Raw genomic sequence first — 14,640 nt, forward strand, 5'->3', positions numbered from 1 at the left:
GGGAAGGGAAGGGAAGGGAAGGGAAGGGAAGGGAAGGGAAGGGAAGGGAAGGAAGGGAAAGAAGGGAAGGGAGAGAGGGAAGGAAAGGAGGGAGGGAGGGAAGGGAAAGGAAGAGAAGAGAAGGCAAGGGAAGGAAAGGAAAGGAGGAAGGAAGAAAAAATTAACTCATTTTAGTTTAATTCAATGCATTTTGCTTTAATTCAGTGCTATGAATCTCATCCTCAAACACATTCACACATCTAAGCTTTAAAGTCACAAATTTTAAAGTGCACACAGGCAGCGTTGCCACCTGGCTCTCCTCAGAGTGAGTCCGGGTCCCCGCGGCTGCCCGACTGCCCTGCTTGGTCCCCGCCAGCCCAGCTCTGTTGGAGCCCGACGTCCAGAGCTTGCGTCAGCACAGCACGGAGCCTGCAGTCATGAAGTCAGCAATACCTGTATTAAAAAAAGATCACAGACAGTGCTTAAAGATCCAGTTGGGGTGTACCGTAGGGTGCGTCAGGAATGATTCCCGATCAGGAATGCTGTGTACCAGTGGTCAATAGTACAATGGTGACTCCTGAGGGCTGTCAACTCAAAAGAAATGGAGACTATAAGGAGAATTCTCTAAAAGGAACTTTGGAATTGTTCCATATCTAAAAAGTTGACATCTTTGCCTGGTTCTTTATTCATCTCAAAGACTTTCCAAAGCTTCTGGTGCCAATGAAATTGAGTATATACAGTGTCTAAAAGGGCCATGTCATAAAGACTTGCACACTTGTCCTTACATAGCAGAATCACATTCTGGGCTAGACATTTCTTTCTCTGCTTCAAGATTATGGTCTGCTGTTGGTCTTCAGACAAAAAGTCCCAGGCTTCTAGGATGGTCTTCATTTCACACAGAGGTATTTTCAGAATGATCCTCCAGAGAAACTCAGCACATTCTCCATTTTCCTCTATCTCTTTGGTCCAGGCTATATGCTGCTATGAGCTTCAGAGATCAGGATAAAGTGCACACAATTTTATTCTCCTGCACTGCGGTAACCCCAGCCTGCACGCTGTAGAAACAGTGCACCTCAATGCACACTGGCCACATTCTCTGGGTTCCAGGGTCACGTGCGCTGCTGAAGTTTCTGTGTGGGATGAGGAGGATGCATCCCTCAGAGTGCACGCACCTCCTCACAGATGACTGTTGTTTATTGATGATGATCAGACTTTTTGTTTTTTGGTTTTGTTTTGTTTTTTTTTTTTGGACAGAACATCCCAACAGCTGTACAGATGGACATCAAGCTTGAGTTCTCTTTCCTTCAGAGTCTGACTCCCAGAGAGCACTGCTGGAGGATAAGGCAGATGACACAGGCTGTGAGGATGCTGTCCATGGGCCGGCAGGGATCAGAAGCCTGGAGTTGGGTCACAGGCTGGATGCCCCTCACTGGAGCCTAGAGCAGCATCCTGTCCTCTCTGGGTCAAGGTCTTGCAGCAGAGGAGCACATGCCTCTGACTCCAGAGCCTCCTAGGTAGATGCTGGGGTGCTCACTGGAAGGCACATGTTTGTTTCTCTGGCTGCAATGAAAAACAATCAATCATGTCAGGAACCTGCATTGCTTCCAGTAGGGGGATGTAAACCAGCCTTGTGGGTGGGTACCATGACTGGCCAGCTGGAGGTCCTCAGAAAAAGGGACAGCACACACAGGGGTTGGAAAAATGGCCATCAGGACACCTTTGTGACTATGTCCTTTGTGGGTACATATGGCCCCACAGGAAGGACCTACATTAACAGATCTGCCAAAAGGGAGACATGGCCTCTCCACCTCTCTAAAGCAGGACAGCACTACAAGCCTCTGTTCCCACAGCTGCCTCCCTCCTGGTCCCCTCTCACTTCCTTCCTGACCTCCTGAGGTTTCTTTCCCTCATCCCTGACCCATGTTCATCCCCACACTGAAGTCAAATGTGACATCATCAGTTCCCTAGCATCAGGCAGACCCTGCCCCAGGAGGGGAGAGGTCCAAGTGTAGGTCCCTCTGTGCCTCTGTGGCTGTGACACAGCCCTGCTGAGTCCCATTGGTCATGTGACAGTGAGACAGGGAAGACAGTGTGCTTCATGGACCTGACAGTGCCTTTAGACTCCTCCATGGTTCTGACACTCTCCAGTGGAGTGTCCCTGAGCCAGTGGATTCAGTTCTCAGAGTCTATGCATCTGTTTGTCTGGGAGCACCTGTGTATGTGTGTGCATATCCATGTGTTTAACAGACAGAGACGAAGATCACAGGACAACTTGGTGGGGGGGAATATGTTTTTTTTTCCTTGTACCATATGGATTCTAAGGATCACCCCAGGTCTTCAGTGTTGGCTGTATGCTTACCCACTGAACCATCTTGCCAGCCCATAATATCTCTGAATGGCACTAAAATGGCTCTAAAAGAAGGCAAGCAGCTGGCCTCCACAGGAATGTGGAGAACTTAAGAAAAAGACCATGTGTCAGTGAGAATATTCTCCAAATAGGTGGGGGTGACCCAAGCTGTGTGCAAGGTGACAGGATGATGACAGGGTCTCACCGGTACATCCCAGCCGCTCAAAAGGGACATATCACAGTTCATAAAGAAAGTCAAATGTGTCCAGATCATAGCCTCATTTGCCAGCACGTGCCAGGCCTCTTTGTTTGAACCTGCCACGTTCCTTGTTGGGTCTGCTGGATCCAGGATCACAGGCCTGAAGAGCAAAATTCAGGGAGGGAATTGAGCAGCTGGCTAGTGCCCCAGGTATCACTTCACAAGAACAAGGAGGAGCCCAGCAAAATATCACTATCAAAAGTTTGGCCAGACTCCCTGCCTCACAAGACTAAAGGGAACCTTGGGTATGACCTGAAAGGTGTAGGTTCGAATCCTCTACCCTTTAGTAGCTGTGTGTCCTGGGGCAGCTCCCTCAGGTTCTCTGATCTGTTTGATGAGGAGAGTTGGACCAGCCCGTCTCATGGGAAAACTGAACAAACACAGGATGAAGACGTGACTCCCTAGGGTGACATAGCACTCTCTTATTTACAGGTAATTGGTCTACAGCTGGTCTTTGGTGCCTCACAGTGCTTATGAGGCTGTAACTGCTGGATGATCTCAGTTCCTACTCCATGTCCTCCTCCTCTTCCTTTGCTGTTTTGGGTCTGGCCAATGTTAGAGCCTTGGTCTGCTCATGATAGACAGGAGAACCCGATCCCCACCCCCTAGCTCCCAGGGCATTAGAGCCTCCTGTCAGTCAGGTGACAGTGCCCAGTGCAGGAGATGGTGCATTGACACAGATCTTCCACCTCCCCCTTTCCACAGGATCGCAGCCTCACACCCTCGTGGAGCAGAGCCGCACTAGGACAAGTTACCTGTCTTTTTGGAGCTGTCTGTGTAGGTAGTCAGAGATCTCATGTTTAAATTCACAACACCATCTCCAGTAGACTAGAAGACTCAAATAGTCAGTGATCAGTTCTAAGACACTTCGGAAGCACTGGGCTACATATAGTCCAGAGCTGTCTGTGACTGTGTATTCCCAGGCATAGACTGTGAGCAGCTCCAGGGCGTACTGTGGGGGCAGTGCCTTCCTCAGCTTCTCCTGACACTGAGAAGAGAAAGGCAATGTGAAAAACGGGGCTCTCAGCTGTTGTGTGGGGGCTACTTCACACAGGCTCAATTCAGCTGCCACCTGATGCTGTCATTACAGGTTGATTGTCACACAACCACGCCCAGTCATTTAGATTCAGTCTCTGGCCCATCCTGTGCTATAGTCAAGAGCTGAGTGGTTGAGACTGACCCTGTGTGCTCCACAAAGACAGCATTCACTAGCAGGCACAGGAGGAATCAAGACACCATGAGCGACAGCTAGGAGTGAGGGTGGGGGCGGGACATAAGGAGTCCTCACTATGGAAGTTTTCTCATGGTCTCTGAAGTAACATGGAAGGGGCCAGGGAGATGGCTCAGGGGTGAAGTGTCTCCCTCCCTGTGCAGGGGTGAGAACTAGAGGTCAGACCCCAGCATCTACATGAGTGTCAGGCTCTTGAGGATGCTGATCCATAATCCTAGCTCAAAGGGCTGGAGGTGGGGCTTCCAGGGGCTCAGGACTCTACAGACCTGCTGATCCAGCACACTGAGTGTCATGTGTGAGACCCTGACTGATTACACAAGGTGGGGCGTGACTGAGGACCCGCCCTCAGGCTCTGACCTTCACATCCTTATGCTCACAAAGGCACACACAAAGACGTGTGCTCCTACGAACAGGTATAGACGAACATCACACACATATTTAAAAATTCGAGAAATATACCGAGAAATCACCCATTTAAAAAGGTAATGGCTTGAAATGTCAGGAAAATAGAAGGCATAGAAAATGGCATGAAGAGTTTACCATAGAAGGAAGTAGATAGGCAGAGACACAAGTGAAGCAGCCACCGTGGAACAGTGAATTAGACAGGGCTAAAAAGAGAGTTAGCTGATTACAAAGTGGACTAGAGGAAAATCACTTAGAACAAGAATGGAAAGTTCTCCCTCCCTCCCTCACCATCCCCTCTCCCTCCTACAGCATCCTGTTCCTTGCTGTTCCCCCAAGCCCTTGTATCTCTGAACCCCTGTGCTCTGCTCCCTTTCTACCCACGTTCCCCCTCCATTTTCTACTTTCTCACCTTGTGCCATTTTTATTTTTCTTTGTCAACCTGACAGGGAGAGTGCCATCTGGAGAAGATGGACCCACAAGTGAGGAAATGCCTCCATCAGCCTGGCCTGGAGTCAGGGTTGTGGGGCATTTTCTTGATCAGTGTGGGAGGGTCCAGCCCATGGTGGACATTCTCTGTCCTGGACAGGTGGTCTTGAGATGTTTTTTAAAAATCAGATTGATCCCAAATGATATCAGGCAGCCATCAGAGTTTCTCCAGGGCCTCTGCTTCCCTCAGTGATGGAGTGGGATGCAGGGATGAGAGCCAGACAATCCCTTTCCTCCCCAGTTTACTTTCCAGCCTCATCTTTACCACAGCAGTCAGAGCAAACAAGGACAGAAACCGGTCCTAGCGAGGAGGCACTGCCGTGACTGACCCACCAAGTTGTTCCTTGGGAGGATTGAGGAAGGAGGATGGAACTTTGGGTTGGAAAGCTGTTGAGAGCCGAGAGCCTACCAGGCTGTTTGTGGGAACCTGGGAGACAGGGGAGCTGAGAGGCAGGCAGAGGACGGAGGCTGGAGTGAAGTTTCAGAGAAAAGCAAGGACCCCATCTGGGCTGCTTGTGTGCTGTGTTTGCATGAAGAATCAGGGGTTTCTCATCAGCTGGGGCTGAAAATCTGCTCAGATTAAGTAGAGAACAGCAGGATGGGCCCAAGGCTTCTAGGCAGGGTTTCCTCATGTCAGCAAACAGAAGCCATGGTCCAGGGGTCCCACGACTGCATCTCCAGTTGTCAGCCGCAGCTTGACTGCAGAGAGGTCTCTCAGGTCACAAGTCCCATGAAACCTGTAGGACTGAAGGGGCCTTGGAAAGAGGCTGAGGCCTGGCACTGGGAGAGGTCAGGAGAAGCCATTGGTGGAAGTGCAGTCTCCATGGCAGTGGAGACCCCGAGAGACTGGACTCGCCCTGAGCAGGGGACGACTGCCAGGAACAGAGCAATATGAGAACACAGCTGACCTGAGCCTGAGACCAGCTGTGTGTGCTGTGGATGGCAGAGCCCAAGAAGCTCAGAGAACCGTGAGTTCCAGATATCAGATAACTGAGGTTTTGGCTCTGTTGGGGTTTCATTGTTTTTTGATCTGATTGTGACAGTGACCTCTGGAAGAATGAATTTAACTAATGTTTTAAATTTTATATGAGTGCATCCTTGAGTGACTAATCTTGGTATATATTGAAATTTCAAAAAAAAAAAAAAGAATCCTTTTAGATTCCTAAGGCTAAATTGTGTTTTATGGCATGATATTGAAATCATATCTTTGCAAAAAGTCAAGAAAGAGATGGTTATGGTTCTAGAGAGGTGTGTATGTGTGAGCATCAATATGAAAGTGGGTTATTTGTGAAAGTGAGTTTTTGCCAAGTAGACAGAAGCTAGGGTCATTGAGCAGGAGGCAGCCTTCATCAAGACAATCCCTCAATCAGTCTGGTTCAGGGCAGTCTGTGGGGACACGATCCCGATCAGTGATGGATGTGGTTGGTGGCATGCCTGAGCGTCTGCACTGTATAATAAAGCAATCTGACTGAGCCATGGAGATGAAGGCAGTGAGCAGAATTCCTCCCTGCTCTCTGCTTCAGTCACTGTGCTGACTTCCCTCAGAGATGCGCTGTCACTGGGATGTGTAGCCAAGTAAGACCTTTCCTTCCCAGGGCACTGTTGGTCATGTGATAAGGCTATCTTGTCAATAGACAGCAAGCTAGAATAGACCTCTTCTCAGACCTGTAGCCACATTCTCTACACATAGTGTTCACAGTTTCTGGGTCAGATGCCTTACCAGTTGATACCAGTGCTTGACCAGACGAATGGCATTCCACAGCTCGGGTGGACGTTCCCTCATGAACTTTTCATGGAGGTCTATGAAGCACATGGAGAACTCGCCCTCCTTGTTCAAGGTGGTGCACTCATGGATGAGTCGGGCATAGAATTCGTTGTAGGCATCACGTTCAAGATGCTTGTAGTTTCTCAGTTCATCTACAAAGGAAGTTTCAGTCATGCTTAGACTCAACCTTGCTCTGAGGATCTTCCTTCTTTCTAGGGTCACAATCACTCTCTATGGGGTTCATTGAACAACGCAAAGTTTGTCTGTAGCAAGCCTCACTCCCCACAGAGACATGAGCCCACCACACCTTTTGACTGTGTACAAGAATTGGTCCTGGACAGTCTGTGTCACCAACTGGTCCTAGTAGGATGACTTACTCCCAGGCCTGGAGGAAACAGCACACTGTGGTCACTCACAAGAGAGCTACACGGTCATCTGATAATGGCCAACTGTGTGCTGGTGTACCCTGGAGCACTCTACCTCAGTTGTCTATCTTATCGTGTGTGTACAGTCTCTGTGCTATTTTGAGATGATGGGTGGATTGTGTGTGCATGGATAGGGCAAACACAAATATACAGAGACCACAAGAGGAGATGGGGTGTCTTCCTTTATATTTTGTCACCCCCTCCCTTTGCAGCAGGGTCTCTCTGTGAACATGGAGCTTGACTGGCGTCCATCAGGCCCCAGAGATTCTCCTGTCTCTGCTCCCATAGTTCTAGGGATACAGGTCAATGTATGGCACTTCCTAAGCTTAGGTGGGCGTTGGGGATTTGAACTCGTGTCCTCATGCTTGTGTAGCAGTCACCCTTAACCACTGAGCTGTCTCTCCAATTACTGTGTGTCTGCAGTGCACAAATCTTGGTTGTGCCTCAGTGTCATGTGGTGTTGATTGACCAAGTGCTGAGAGCTTCAGGATATGATGGTGGTGGCGGTGTCTGTGTGTCCCACAGACTTTTACTGTGGGCAGGGAGCAGGCTGTGGAATTGATGTGTGTGTAGCTATGTGTGGGTGTGTATGCACTTTGAGGCATCAGGCAGTGTCTTCGGTGTCTGCAGGTGCGTGGCCATGGTTGCAGCAGGCCACACCGTCAGGCTTTGATGCTCCCACAGACCTAAATCACTCACAGATGGAACTTTGAACAAGCCTAATACCCCACTGTTCTATAAAGTTCTGAAGAACATATTTACTATTTCAGGACCAGCACATAGTAGGTCTCATTTGCTAAGCCACCCGAGTTAGGGCTGTGGTCCTCTTGATGTCATCCAAACAAGCATTCCCAAGGCAGTCGTTCTACAATAGAGTTCCTGTCCCACTTGAAAGCTGCCTCAGGCTGGGCATGTCCATGAGCAACACAGGCTTCTGGGGGAGCCCCCTCCCAGCTCATTTCTGGGTCACCCCCACTGAGCCCCCTCCACTGAGAAAGGTTCTAAGCCTCTTGCAGCTTCCCACAGCAGACTGCCTTGGTCCTACTCCCAGGCTGGCCTTCTTAGTCCCTGTTCAATGAGACTCTGGACTGTTTCCATTTCTTTAAGTCACGGAAGGACTAGTGGCCTGCCTTGTATCCGAGTCAATAGCAGCAGTTCTACCAGTGGCCAGCAGGGGGTGCTGTGCTCCTACTAACTATAGAACCTCAAGTATTACCCAAACTCCCTAAGCCCATAAAGTTTTTTTTTTCATGGGTGTTCCTGGTTTTCTTTGGGTTGAGTTGGGCAATTTGGAATTTTAGAGACACACTGTGTGTCAGTCAGGCCTGGTATCAAGAGATCTTAATCGAGAGGATTATTAATGTGTAGTTGTATAACATGTGAGTGCATGTGGGGATTTGGGGTGTGTGTGTGAGCAGCTGACACGTGAAATCCCAGCGCTGGGCAGATAGAGACCAGAGAATCCCTCAGGCTCACTGTCTCACCAGATAGGTTGACATGAAGCTGGCCAATCCACCTTTCTCAAAACAAACATGCAAGTAAACTTGCCTGGCTTTTGGAGGTGGAGAGAGCCCAGGGTGTCCTGAATACATCTGAGTATAATTGTTTCCAGCTGGAGATTCATAACCTACAGACACTTCTAGGAGAATGCACAGCCACTCCCACCAGCCCTGTGCTGACCCTAATTGATACCCTGAGTCTCCAGGTGCCAGAGATTGTGGGTTCAGCTCCATCAGAGCACACACCACACCTGACCCCAGGTCCTTAGTGCAAGAGCCACGAAGGTGGGGCAGCAAACTCCAGGTCAACCTCTCAACTAAAATAGGCTCCCAAGTAACAGACATCCAAGGCTGGCCTCTGGCCGTTACACACATGTGCAAACATGTGCACAGACATCTGCACACACGTGAACATATTCCCCATGACACACACACACACACAAAGAGAAAGAGAGCAAAAGAGAGAGAGACAAAGAAAAAGAGAGCAAGGGGAGAGAGAGAGAGAGAGAGAGAGAGAGAGAGACAGAGACAGAGAGAGAGAGAGAGAGACAGACACAGACACAGAGAGAAATAGAAGAGAAGATTCAGGTGTGAGGAAGAGCAGGCTGAGACTCTGCTGCTGGCTGACTTACACAGGACATCATAGGCTGGCTGCACATCAAATTCCATCACCTGCTGGAGCTCAGGGGAGCTCAGCTTGAAGTTCAGAGATCTGGAGTCGGGCTGTTCTGAGCTCTGGAACTCAAACTTCCCTTTAAGTTGTCTCTCTTGCTGCAACTGGCACAGATGTTTCTGAGTTTCCTTAAGGAAGTCTCCACACCACTTTAACTGATCCTCAAAGCTGGTGAGATTGCTAAAGAACACCACCATGTTGGCCTCTAACCTGCCCTTGAGCGCAGTGTGTTCATCGTAGGAGCAGCCCTAAAAGACAAGGATGAGGATGACAAGGGACAGGGAGAGCCATGCTGGGCAATCCAGATGTGAACAGAGTAGGAGTCCATCACCAAGAGTGATCCTTGGATGGAGAAAGCTGACCCATGTGCAGTGGAATTCCATTCAGTACTGAAGAGTGAAATTGGAATCTTCTTTAGGAACATAGATGGTCCTGGATCTCCTTGTGATACAGGAGATAAGCCAGACTTAGAATGATGAACACCCTTGTTTTATCTATTTCTATCCAGAAGTGTGTGTGTGTGTGTGTGTGTGTGTGTGTGTGTGTCTGTCTGTCTGTCTGTCTGTGATGCTAATGGTAGGAGATGTTCTGAGGCAGGTTCAAGTACAAGGGCATGGGATGGTAGTGTGTGAGAGGAGACTGAGAAAATTACCACAGACATATTAAACTGTTTTCACCATCCCCCTTGCTAGCAGAGTATTAAAAGGAATAAACCATGGCCACCATGCCAACAGAAAGAAAGTCTGTAGCAATACTAAGAGGCTACAGAGAAAATGTCAAAATTAAGAAAACAATGCACAAAAAATTGAGAAAATAGTAACAAGTGATAAGCAGAGAGCCTCCCTAAATAAAATGCTGAGCACAATCACTAACACACTTGACATAGATGAGTGAACTTTACAAAACGACATTTCTGCAGACTTCACAGTGACTGAGGAAGGGACTGTCATCATAAAGTCCCATTTGACAGATGGAAACACGGGCAATGAGCTTCCATCAGTCCAGTCATCCAGCAGGTGGGGTCTCTGATCTGTTTCCTGCCCTGTGCCATACCTGGGGTATACATGAGGACACTGGGCATAGAGCAGGGAGGTAACTCACTCTCCTCTAAGGACTGCAGTCTGGCTTCTGAGAGTCCTCTTCCACCCCATCCTGGTCAGCTCAGGCTAAAGAGACTCACCATCACAACCCTGGAGACCCTTACGGGGTGGGCGGCACCTTGGAAGCATCTCTCCTTCAGGAAAGCACTTATGACTTCGATGTCTTCTCTGACCTCAGTAAGAAATGTAGAGTCGGGAAGGATTTGATCTTCTATAAACTTATTCAGTTTCCAGAATGGGGTTCTACGGAGTTCCTTCGACATCCTGAGACCAAAAATGTTTGCTGGCTGTAGCCTTGCCTCAGGAGTCAGCTGCCCCTTATATCCATTGCTGGTTCCTCTTCTCTGGAAGGGCGGGGCTATGAAAATCAGACCTTTGCACCTGTCACCTCTGGCTCCTGGGCTCCCGGACACTCTGGTTTTTGTTTTTTGTTTTGTTTTGTTTTGTTTTGTTTTCCTGCAGGCATTTCTTTGAATTGTCAAACCCTCTTCACAGCAGGCTGTGGACCAGGAGGCAGGAAGCATCCTAAACAGATTCTGTTGTTCTTCCTTCTTGACCTTCAACTGTTACTAAAGAAATATCTGTTGGTAGTCTGCTAGATTGTTAACAACAGAACATACACACACACACACACACAGATACACACGCAGATACACACACATAATCACACACAGACTTCAGTAAAACATGAAGAGCAAGTGAGCGAAATCCAGAAGATGGCAGGCACCAGTTTCAGCACAGCTGAGCTGGGTTTGTCCCAGGTGACTGGTCCATGCTGGATATTGTAATGAGCTGTCTGCAAGGTCCCGGCTAGCTTCTAGTTCAGACTTAGGGTCTCACTGTTCTGTGGGTTTTCAGATGCTCACCCATGATGTCACCACCATCCAAGGCATCATTTGAGACAGTTTCTCTGTCCTCTTCTCCCACCTCCTCCTGTCTGTCCATAAAGGAAAAAGGCTTCACATCTTTCTTTAATATGGGATCTCACTCCTTTGCATCCTGGGTGGATGTGAACTTGGGGATCTGCCCCATTGGTCGGCCAAGTGCTGAGGTCACAGAGGTGTGCCTCTGTCCCTAGCTGTAACCACCTGAGTTATCAATCAGTTGTCACTGTCCACTTCAACAGCATAAAGTGTTGACTTGTGCCCAGGACACACCCTCATGAAAGTGAGCCTGTCTCCATGCCAACCCCTCTCTGCCCAGGAGGAGTGGATGTTCATCATGGCAGGATGGTCCACACCTGCGACCCCAAGTCCTGGGAGGTTAATACGGAAGGTACAGGGTTCTAGGTCAGCCTGGGCTACATGATGTGGCTTTGTCTCATAAAACAGTAAAAAGAAGCCCCTCCCACACTCATTTGTACACACACACACACACACACACACACACACACAAAGTTACATCACACACACACCCCACACCTAAATTACTGTTTCAATTGCTACAGACATCAAGGAACAGAAGGGTGAGCAAATTGTAACCACTTTGGCTCTCCCATGTTTATTGTCTCATGTGATGGTTTGTATATGCTTGTCCCAGAGAGTGGTACTCTTGGGAGGTGTGTGGCATTGTTGGATTAGCTGTGGCATTGTTGGAGTAGATGTGTCACTGTGGGCTTTAAGACCCTTGTCCTAACTGCCTGGGGGACAGTCTTCTGCTAACAGCCTTCAGATGAAGATGTAGGACTCTCAGCTCCTCCTGCCCCATGCCTGCCTGGATGCTGCCATGCTCCTACCTTGATGATAATGGACTGAACCTCTGAACTTGTAAGCCAGCCCCAGTGAAATGCTGTCCTTATAAGAGCTGCTTTCGTCATAGTGTCCGTTCACAGCAGTAAACCCTAACTCAGATAGCACAAGTCATAGGTGGCTTTAAGGGTTTTCTTTTTGGATAAGCAGAAGCCAAGGCCTTGACATTCAGGTCAGAGGCCAGCCTTTAGCAAATGAGAAAGTCTTCATGGCCTGGCTGATAACAGAGGCTCCTCGGTGGACCCTGACCTTGCCTGAGGGAACTGGGATTCTGAAGGCCCCCCCCCACAAGTGCCAGGATGGGAGGACAAGAGACCAGCTGAGGGTCTTGAGCAGATCTGTGGAGGGACAGGCTAATTATGCTTTAAAATATTCTATTCCATTTATTTCATGTGTGCGAGCATGTGAAGTCAGAGGACTTGTGGGAGTCAGTTCAATCTCCTTCCACCACGAGCGTCCCAGGGACCAAACTCAGGCCACGAGGCTTGGTGACCAACACCTGGTCCCTCTGAGCTAGCTCAGTGACCCTTTTTGTTTTTGTTTATGAGGCAGGACCTCTTTTATAGGCTGTCAGTCCACTTACAGCAATCCTCCTGCCTCAGTCTCTGATGCTGGTATTATAGTGTGTTACTGTGCCCAGCTGATCTATACTGCTTCCCTGCTCTCCCATGCATCTGAACAAGGGTCACTCATCCCAACGAGGCCAACATCCATGGAAAGCCTGACTGAGCCAGAGTGTCCAGGTCACAGGGTGTAATACCAGGATCTGCCCTCTTGGCCACATGTCCAGCAGCGGCTGGGGACATGATTTCCCCAAAAGTCTCCTGGGGGGAACTGACCAGGTCTGCAGAAGTGTTTGTGCCTCTTGAAAAGGCAAAATATTGTGGAATTAAGTATCCTCCTGGACATTTTATAAAATGTTCTTTGAAATTATCATAATATACATTCAATATATCATGATGAAATCAACCCCCCTTTCCTCCCATGTAAGGCGCCCCAGCCTGATTTAGTGTGACTCTCAATGAATAAAGCACTGGATACATCTGTGCTTCTCACACTCACACAGGTGTGAGGCCAAACCACTGGATGTGGACAACCTGCCAGGGACCACACCTAAGGGAAACTGACTCTGTCCCAGCTGGTTTAATGCCAACTAGACTCAAGCTAGAGTCCTCTGAGAAGCTCAAGGACGCTAATCTAGTGATTGGTTGGACTTGGATCCAGTAGATTCTGAAGCCACTGTCAGGTCCATGAAGCAGCCTGTCTTCCCTGTCTTATTGTCACCTGACCAATGGGACTCAGCAAGGCTGTGTCACAGCCACAGAGGCACAGAGGGACCTGCACTTGGAACTTTCCCTCCTGGGGCAGGGTCTGCCTGATGCTAGGGAACTGATGATGTCACATGTGACCTCAGGGTGGGGATGAACATGGGTGCAGGGATGAGGGAAAGAAACCTCAGGAGGTCAGGAAGTGAGAGGGGACCTGAAGGGAGACAGCAGTGGGAACAGTGGCCTGTAGTACTGTCCTGCAGCAGAGAGATTGCGAGGCCATGTATCCCATTTGGCAGATCTGTTACTGAAGAAGGGGACTGTAGGTAGGGCCATAAGCACCTTCAGTGAGCATAGTCATGAAGGTGTCCTGATGGCCGTCTTTCCAACCTGGGAATGTGCTGGCCCCTTTTCTGTGGAGCTCCAGATGTCCAGTCATGGTACCCACCCCCAGGGCTGGTTTACATCTCCTTCCATGCAGGAATGCAGGCTCCTGATGTGATTGTGTCTTTTCATTTCAGACGGAGGTTCCTGTACCTTTCGAGCAGGTTAGCTTTAGGTTTTTGTTTGGTGGGTGTGATGTGGGTTTCTGCTGTGTAGCCCAGGCTGGCCTTGATCTCAACATTCTCCTCCCACAGTGCAGGGATGACTGCAGGGTAAGCTTGATATTCTGACCTGGTTCTGCTGTCCCTCCTCAGGTGGAAGACAACTGGACATGCATCTTGCTGTGAGCAAGTGTTGTCCTGTGAGCCCAGAAGGACATGCCCAGGAGGCTCCAGAGTCAGGGACATGTCCTGCTCTGCTGCAGGCCCTTGTCCCAATGAGGGAGGGCCCTACGTGGGATCAGATGTCATGCTTCTGATGCCTGTCTGCCATGTTTGAATCCTGTCCAATCACAGACAGCCTTCCTCAACAGATTCAGAAGGTGAGGAAAAACTCAAGCTTGACTCCCATCTGTCCACCTGTTGGTAGGTTCTGTCCAACAATGTCTGATCAACAACAATAGACTACAGCAGGTGCCATAAGGGTGTGTGTGAACTCTGAGGGATGAGCCCTAGAGGTACAGTACAGGAGTGTGTGTGTGTGTGTGTGTGTGTGTTTATTGTTCAACTACATGCACTTATTGAGCACTAACTACTACTCTACATGATCCAGACATTCAGCAGTGGTGAGAGCAAAACCAAACTGCTACAGTTTTTGATGTGAGTTGGATTGGGGTCTTCCCAGGTCTCTTCTTACACATAAACCCAAGAGAGGAACCCTTGTTTCTTCTGTCCACGTCCCCAAGACAAGCTTCTAACCCTGCCCTATCTGACACAGAAGCTGTTCTCCGGCCACACATGGACATGGAACAGTGAGTATGTGGCCTGTGCACTCAGGTTGCACTTCAGTGACTACAACATGCAGGCTGGTGTTCCATAGGTACTGGGGAAATAAAAAGTGCCCAGAATTTTT

At 49.1% G+C, this 14,640-nt stretch overlaps 2 protein-coding genes across 2 annotated transcripts in view; one reads left to right on the plus strand and one right to left on the minus strand.

Moving 5' to 3' along the window:
• Positions 1 to 14,640, plus strand: part of LOC114609552 (2'-5'-oligoadenylate synthase 1A) — a 28,168-nt gene extending 13,528 nt beyond the window's left edge. Inside the window, exons 6-7 of the mRNA XM_028753903.1 lie at positions 13,707 to 13,733; positions 13,884 to 14,640. Of these exons, the coding sequence (XP_028609736.1) occupies positions 13,707 to 13,733; positions 13,884 to 13,916 (60 nt within the window). The 3' untranslated portion in view covers positions 13,917 to 14,640. The remainder of the gene's footprint in view (positions 1 to 13,706; positions 13,734 to 13,883) is intronic.
• On the minus strand, positions 1,510 to 10,432 carry LOC114609553 (inactive 2'-5'-oligoadenylate synthase 1D-like). Its single transcript, XM_028753907.1, has 6 exons — positions 10,250 to 10,432; positions 9,029 to 9,317; positions 6,428 to 6,624; positions 3,341 to 3,573; positions 2,532 to 2,685; positions 1,510 to 1,539 (listed from the first exon to the last, which is right to left on the minus strand). The coding sequence occupies exons 1-6, from the start codon at positions 10,430 to 10,432 to the stop codon at positions 1,510 to 1,512; spliced, it is 1,086 nt and encodes a 361-aa protein (XP_028609740.1).

The sequence above is a fragment of the Grammomys surdaster genome, unplaced genomic scaffold (genome assembly GCF_004785775.1).
Source record: "Grammomys surdaster isolate TR1022 unplaced genomic scaffold, NIH_TR_1.0 125976, whole genome shotgun sequence".
NCBI classification, from domain to species: Eukaryota; Metazoa; Chordata; class Mammalia; order Rodentia; family Muridae; genus Grammomys; species Grammomys surdaster.

Bases quoted from the DNA above. Each gene is read 5' to 3' on its own strand.
- LOC114609553 (XM_028753907.1), bottom strand. From the start codon at position 10,432: ATGTCGAAGGAACTCCGTAGAACCCCATTCTGGAAACTGAATAAGTTT. The intron at 9,318-10,249 runs GTGAGTCTCTTT...CTTGTCTTTTAG, and splicing joins GGGTCTCCAGGGTTGTGATG to GGCTGCTCCTACGATGAACA. The intron at 2,686-3,340 runs GTAACTTGTCCT...TTTGCTCTTCAG, and splicing joins AGACAGCTCCAAAAAGACAG to GCCTGTGATCCTGGATCCAG.